At 37.8% G+C, this 7,369-nt stretch overlaps 1 protein-coding gene across 1 annotated transcript; it reads right to left on the reverse strand.

Moving 5' to 3' along the window:
• Positions 1–439: 439 nt before the first annotated feature.
• Positions 440–7,041, reverse strand: Esm1 (endothelial cell specific molecule 1). Its single transcript, XM_047556614.1, has 3 exons — positions 6,605–7,041; positions 3,361–3,510; positions 440–949 (listed from the first exon to the last, which is right to left on the reverse strand). Exons 1-3 carry the CDS (start codon positions 6,903–6,905, stop codon positions 849–851), a joined length of 552 nt encoding a protein of 183 aa, XP_047412570.1. The 5' UTR covers positions 6,906–7,041; the 3' UTR covers positions 440–848.
• Between the last annotated feature and the right edge of the window lie 328 nt (positions 7,042–7,369).

Raw genomic sequence — 7,369 nt, forward strand, 5'->3', positions numbered from 1 at the left:
GTGTCTGAAAGCCTTATAGAGTTCCACCTTTCTTGCAACCGTTTTAAACAAGTGGTTTCATGTTCATTGCTCCCAAAGGGTGATGAATATGAGCATGGAGGATACTTGTACTAAACATGTTTGTTATAAAAATATATAAATATTTACCTTCACCCCTCCCCACCCCCCAGCAGGCAAAACACTCCTCAGCTCTATTTCAGAGGAGGCTTTCTTTAAACACTGATGGAAGTATACGTTGACTCTGTTCCAGAACCATCTTCAGAGGCAGAGAACCTGAGGCTTTTGTTCAAACGCCCACAAGTTTCAAACATCACACTTCCATCAGGGGTTTTCTGACTTCTACCCCCTACCAACCCACCCAATTAAATTAGATTCTATTGAAGCTACCACAAGGAAAAGCTAAATATTATAATCCCCACCCTCACTCCCATCCCTACCTTCTCTTGCTCCTAACCATTCTTCCTTTCCGTATCCTAATATTAATATACATCCAAGTCATATAACCCCATGGGGCCACTGTGGTCTTCAACTTTGACTACCTTTCTCTTTGACCTGACTCCATATAAGATTATTGAAATTGCATTTTTCAGTTTTTCGTTGATACTATACACACACACATTTAACAAATCTATATGCATTCAAATATTTAACAAGTATCTAAATGTGTTCAATTGTATGCATTTTATGGATTGTAAGTAGCCTACTCTTTTTCTCTGGATCTACCTGGAATCATACTTGACCTCCAAAAATCACGTATCCACATGGTATATCTAGACTATTTTTTAAATGTTGACTGAGTGGTGAACAATCATTGAAAGAGAGCCTTTTCTTGGAAATCCCACCCAGGATCAGCGTGGATTCAACCATTTCATTACAGGAGACTGAGCAGCTTTCTCTTTCACAGTTTCTTCTCTGACAGCATTGCCATCTCCAGATGCCAAGTCAAGCTCTGAAATTAGAAGGGATACGGATCATGTCCACATATCTGTAATTCAAAGATCAAACACAATTTTTTTGTTTTTATTTTCCAGTGGAATTTAATTATGAATTTTTTAAAAATATTTTTTATTTATTGATGGACTTTTATTTTTATTATTTATATGTGGTGCTGAGAATCGAACCCAATGCCTCGCACATGCTAGACAAGCGCTCTACCACTGAGCCACAACCCCAACCCTCAAATGAAATTTTAATAGTCAAGATTCTATGCTACCTGTACTGAGCTGCTCTATAGCAATACCTCCTATCTAAAATAACACTCTTGCATTCTTTCTGTTTATAAACTTATTATTACCTGACATTGTCTTATGCAGGCATTTTTTTCTTTCTTTTTTTCTGTATTATCTCACTCTACCATTATAATTTCAGCTCCATGAAGGAGGGACTTTCTTTCATTTGCTCTTATATCCTGGTATATACAACAGTAACTGGAACATAGTAGGGATTTAATAAATACTTATGAAATAAGCAAATGCTGTAAGAATAGATCTCTGAGTAGGATTTTTATACTAACTGGTAGAGAAGAGGGATTAACTTTTTGGTGTGATTCCAGAAGCAGATCAAAAGTATAATAACGTTTATAAAGATAGTTCTTGCTTTACACACAAGAAAAGTTTACAATATTTAGAATTTTCTAAAATAAAATTTTCTACTACATATACTTGCTTCAGTGTGCACATCCTGAAATGGAATCCTATAAGAAGATGAGTGCAACCTAGCAGACAAATGCATATAAATTCATGGAATATTTCAGATCTGACTCCCCGCTCACCCCAGTAAAAAGTAAACTAAAAAGTTACTTGTGAATTCCCAGTCTTGATATGCTAACAAAATAAACAAATAAAAAATAAATGGGACAGCTGGGGTGAGGAAACTCACACTCAGTGTTGCAGCCAACAACAGGTTGAAAATTCGAGAAAACAATCTCATGCAATTAGGGAACAAAAGGGATCTCTGAGGGAACCTAAGCTGGTGAACTTTGGAGTCATTTAATCTACTCTCAAAAGATGCCCCCAAAAGGTTGTGTAAAGATGATAGCAAGCCTCTGGCACCAAGCTCCTTCCTGTAAACTGTAGCATTCAAACCCAGAACGTCTCATGTAGAAAATGCACAACTGTGCAGGGGGTCCCTGGGCAGCCTATCCACAATGTCCTTAGGACCTTCTGTCCTCCATCTTGAACCTGACCTAAGGCTTACCAAGATGACACTAGTAATAATCTTTTAAATACCCTTGTCAGAAAAGAGAGAAAACCAACTGCTTTTTCCATAAATGTCTCATAAGAATCTCAATACTTATTTCTTGTATAGAAATAAACATTTTTGTGAAGCCTATCATGTAATGTCCACCCAGAAAAATAGCATCTGTTTCCAAGGCATCTATATTTTAAATGTTCTACAATAATTATATATATATATGTGGTATGATGTGTATTTTGATATATGTGTTGATTGTACAATGATTAAATACAACTAGCAAATCAATCACCTCACATGCCATTTTTTTGGTGGTGGAAATATTTAAGCAATTTTGAAATATATAGTACATTATTAATTATGGTCACCATTCTGTGCAAGAAGGAATATGCTTTAGTGATAGATGTCTTTTATTTGTTTATTTATCTAAATTAATGTCATTAATGTCAGCAATTTAATAGAGCTATAAGGGTCAGGCCATTTATCAACTAGATAACCAAATATGTTCATGGTACAAACTTATTAGGTTGTATATTCCTCACATTCTCACAACTGTGTAAGAAATACACATGGACCTATAAGCAGCATGGAGCATAACTACAATTTCATTCATTTCCCAAATTTGATTTACAGTTATTATTTCTTATCATTCTCCCAAATCCATAAAAACACATGCTTGGAATGATTCCATTTAAATGCTTCCATTTGGTTAAAAAACTGTTCTCTATTGTTTTTATCTTGGCTCTTAAACCTTATCCAATAAATTCCTCAAAGTACATTTTCTATGTGAAGTTGGTTGGGAGAGAAATAGTTTTGTCTAGTAAATATATAAAACAGATCACTGAAGAATTTAAAGAACTTTGCATATCTTGGAAGGTTATTTTTATTACAGTTTTTTTTTTTAGTAATCAATACTATGTATCTTCCATATAAACTGGTTTAACTTTATGAGAAATTATAGTATGTAATCCTGAAAATTATTAATGGGATCGTTTTAGAAAACAACAACAGCAACCAAATTCAACTACTGCCCACCATTCCCCAAGTACCATGAAGAAAACAAAATCATCCAAATCAACATATTATTCTACTCACTGGCATTTTTTTAAGTTTTAAAAACTGGGAATGAGACTACTGTTGCCATACAGGACCAGAATCAATTCTTACCTGTGTTTGAAACAAATCTCCGGGAAGACTTGGTTGCTGAATATGGGAAGAAGGAAAATTTCAGACATTTGCCGGTCACCCGGTCACATATGCCTGACTGGCAGTTGCAGGTCTCTTTGCATTCCATCCCGAAGGTGCCGTAGGGACAGTCTGAGGGCAGAGAAAGGGTTAGAGAGGGACCCAATCATGTGTGTGCATAAGCCTCCATCCTGGCAGCCCTGCCTGGTTGCCTGAGGATTTGACCAACCTTGTAAATCTTGATTGCACAATGAAACACAATTCTTGAAAAACCCAGACTTTGAATCAACTTAAATTGTTTTATAAAATATGTAAAGTCATAAATTTTATAACTTTGGGTTATAAAAGTGAAATCACACAATAAGACCAGATAACAGATACTCCATGCTTGGTGTAATGTCGTATGGTACAGCTGAAGACAGCTACACACAGCCAATCTCTTGGTCCTGTCTTAACTCTTTATTTTCTGCTTAGAAGCTGATAGACAGATTCTCACAGGTTACCTCTGTAATAACTCAGTGAAGATGGGAAATTAAAAGCTGTGGATATGTGACTCCATGGTAGAGAGCTTGCTTAGCACGTGCAAGGCTCTGGGTTCAACTCCCAGCTCAGAAAAAAAAAAAAAAAAAAAAATTCAAATGGACATATATATCAGCTCCTCAGAGTTTGAAACATGTCATGCTATCTTGAATCCACTGTATTCACAGACAAGTTACAGTTTTAAAAATAAAGCAAAAGGCTTCAAACTAACCAGAGCTAAGAAAACTACCACCCCAGCTCATCAGCAAGCAATCAACCCCAAACTGCTCCAACCCTTAAAAAGTCCCTTACCTGTCTGAACAGCAGCACAACCTACCTAACTCCCCCAGTTGTTAAGAGGGTTCACTAGTAAAATTCTCAGCTAAGCTAAGATGCAAGAGGCAAAATGAACAGGAAAGTTCAGCTTTTATATACTTATCAAGAACTGGAAGCTTTTAAAGTTTCACTGTTTTTTATTTTGACTAAAACACGCTACACTGAGATAAAGAAGATATTTGTCAAGAAGGCATGGCTAAATAACATAAACAGCATCTCAACGGATGAACTGGTCTATAAAAGTCAGCAGAATAAATGTAGACTATATAGTCTCTTGGCATGAAAATATAAATGTACAATCACACATAGGTAGAGAAACAAGTTGTAAGGTATCTCTGTCTTTAGCAACCCAATAATCCCCAGAATGGTCAAGATGGATATTAATGAAATACATTTTTATAAAGATTTAATTGCTCTTTTCACCATCTTTCAGATTACCTAGGACCCTAGTTTTATACACTGTCCTCTCTTCTGGGAAGAAGAGTCCTAAAAAGAAATCCTGAGAAAACTTCTAGCAGAAAAGAACACAGAATTGGGATTTAATTATGTCTGCAGTGAAATTGAAAACTAAGTTTAGCCAAATTCTTAATTATACTTCTAATGTATCCAACAGTGCTGGACATAGTAAGTGTTCAATAAATATGTCTTGGTTGCCTAATTGTTATCTGGGCAGCATCACAGCAAACATCAGAAGATTTAGAAAACATCTGGATGTGCAGCTGAAGTATACAGCTTTATGTGGGTGTTCTATAGAACAGCTAAGGGAGAGAGTTTTCCTACAACAAAATGGAATATCTCTACCTACAGTAGCTAAGTCTGACCTGGTCTCATTACTTCCAGCAGAGAGAAAACTGTTCAAAACTGAATTCATCATCTACCTGAAGGATGCCAAAAAGAGGAATCTAAAACATATTTTTAAAAATGTGTCTCATTAACATCATCCTTGATCATTCAATAAAATATAAGCGTACTAAAAATTCCAAGTGACTTACAGCCTGATTCTTTATCCCAATGCAATTGTACATGTACTATCACATTGACAAAAGGCCAAGAGAAAAAGTAATCCACTCTATATACTTACTATATCATAAGCATGATTGTGTTAACCACTTCCTCCCTGATTTCCTTGTGTGAGCTGCTGTTTTCTTGGCTGATAAGCACTGTGATTTGCAGAAAATACAGACCCTACTCAGCTGAAAGAAACAGATGTGTATCTCTTCACCAAAGAAAATGTTTCCTCAATATTCTACCTCTAAGCAAAAATAATCTAAGCTAAAAACCAAAATTCTCCTAATAGCCCAAGAATTAATTTCCAAACCTTTCATAGGTTTTTCAGTTTAATTTATTCACTTATAAATTATTTTTAAAAGGAAGGAGAATTAATGAGATTAGCTCAACTCTGGGTGATTACCATTCAGAAAAGAAATCACCTGGATTAATACATAAGATATGAAAATTTAGCAATTTCTCAGAACTTTGACAGGTTACTTTTATTGTACCACTGATAGTTATGACACGTGTCATGCCTTAGTAATGGCTCTTGAGGAGCTTATGAATGAAGCATTTTAATCACCTCTCTTTTGATTTTAAACGTTTTTAAATTGCAACATTTCAAACTGTAGTCATCAAGTTTCAAATAAACTCTACAAATGCTTAACTGTATTATTTAACTATAATTTCAATCTGGTGAAGTTTTCCTTTAAGTCTATATAATTGCTGGCCTTATTCTTTACAGATTTCACTTTTTATTTTCCTTTACTGTTAATTTTGCTTTCCTGAGACCATCTGCTATTTTCCTAGCTAACCAAAGTCTTTATAAAGTGGGATGAGGTTTGTTTTATACTTCCGGGGACTCCTGCAAGAATGTGAGTTATTTCGTTAAATGACTTAAACCCACCCTATCCCATCATGTGCATTAGGGTTCATCAGAAAGATCTGAACTGGAGTTCTCCCCTCCACCCTGGGGACCCTTTCAAGATCAAAGACTCACTAAACTCAGAGACTAGAAACCACTCCAAGAGGTTATCTGGTGAGGACCTATGTAATCACTGCCTTGACAAGAGAGAGTACCGAAAGCAGTCATAACAGATTACCTGTCAAGTTTCTAAAGTTTTCCAGAAAAAGAGGCAAGGCATCTTCCATTGCAACTTTCTCAAATCTCCTAATCATAATTGGTGCAGTGCTGCCTTTCATACCATGCTGCCTGCACACTGGTTCCATCGCTGTTTCAAGAGTTGCCCTCCCAGGACAACACCTGTGTGGGACCTGGATCTTCCCTCTTAGTCCTGAAGAGCAAAGTCACCTCAGCTCCCAAGCTACCTAAAAACCCTCAGGGAGCCCTGGAAGGGGGAAGCAAGGGGTCACTCTTTACCTTTGCAGATACCAAACTCGTCACCAAAATCATCCTCCTCACTGTAAAACTGACACCTCAGCCCCGGGCCACACTTCACGCCATCCATGCCTGAGACCGTGCGGTAGCAGGTTTCTCCCAGCCCTGCAGCGCACACCTGGCAGCAGCCGCAATCGTCCAGCACCGTCTTCTTGCAGTGCAAATTGCTTCTGCACTCACTACTGTCACAATGTTCTGGACAATCCACGGCATACTTGACACTCCAAGCCACAGCCAGGTGCACAGGTACGAGGAGTGTGGTCAGCAGCAAGAGGCTCCTCATGTTTCTCCGTGGGCTCAGGCTCGGCTCTGAGTCGTGGTCTTTGCTGGGAGGAAGCAGAGTCCAAAGTGGTAGCTGAGCCTCTGCCTACACGTTTATGAGTTTTATACACTGGGTTGCCCGCATGCTTCCCCGTCATCAATTTCCTCAACCCAGCGGCAGCGCTGTCCTCCTGCCAGCCTCTCTTGTTTTAGTTTATGAAATCCAGGATGAAGGCTGGATTAACACGCTGCTGCCATCCAGGAATTGAAAAGCCCAAGCTGATGTCATCTGTTATGTTTAGATGGTTGTTTTGCATGAGGGCTGAAAAACTCACTCACATCCGTCTCAAGGGCTCAAGGACGTCTGTGAAGGGGGAATAATAAAGAAGGTCGCACAACCCCCTTCAGGACAGGAATTGTTCTGACACCAGCATATCACTTGGGGTGTAGCTTTGCCTCAGAGTCTCTGTAGTTGGGAGGAAAATG

This window comes from Sciurus carolinensis, chromosome 6 (genome assembly GCF_902686445.1).
Source record: "Sciurus carolinensis chromosome 6, mSciCar1.2, whole genome shotgun sequence".
Classification (NCBI taxonomy): domain Eukaryota; kingdom Metazoa; phylum Chordata; class Mammalia; order Rodentia; family Sciuridae; genus Sciurus; species Sciurus carolinensis.

Coding starts and splice junctions, on each gene's coding strand:
- Esm1 (XM_047556614.1), bottom strand. CDS start 6,905: ATGAGGAGCCTCTTGCTGCTGACCACACTCCTCGTACCTGTGCACCTG. Junction 3,511..6,604: donor CGAGTTTGGTATCTGCAAAG/GTAAAGAGTGAC, acceptor CTCTGCCCTCAG/ACTGTCCCTACGGCACCTTC. Junction 950..3,360: donor GAGATTTGTTTCAAACACAG/GTAAGAATTGAT, acceptor TTCTAATTTCAG/AGCTTGACTTGGCATCTGGA.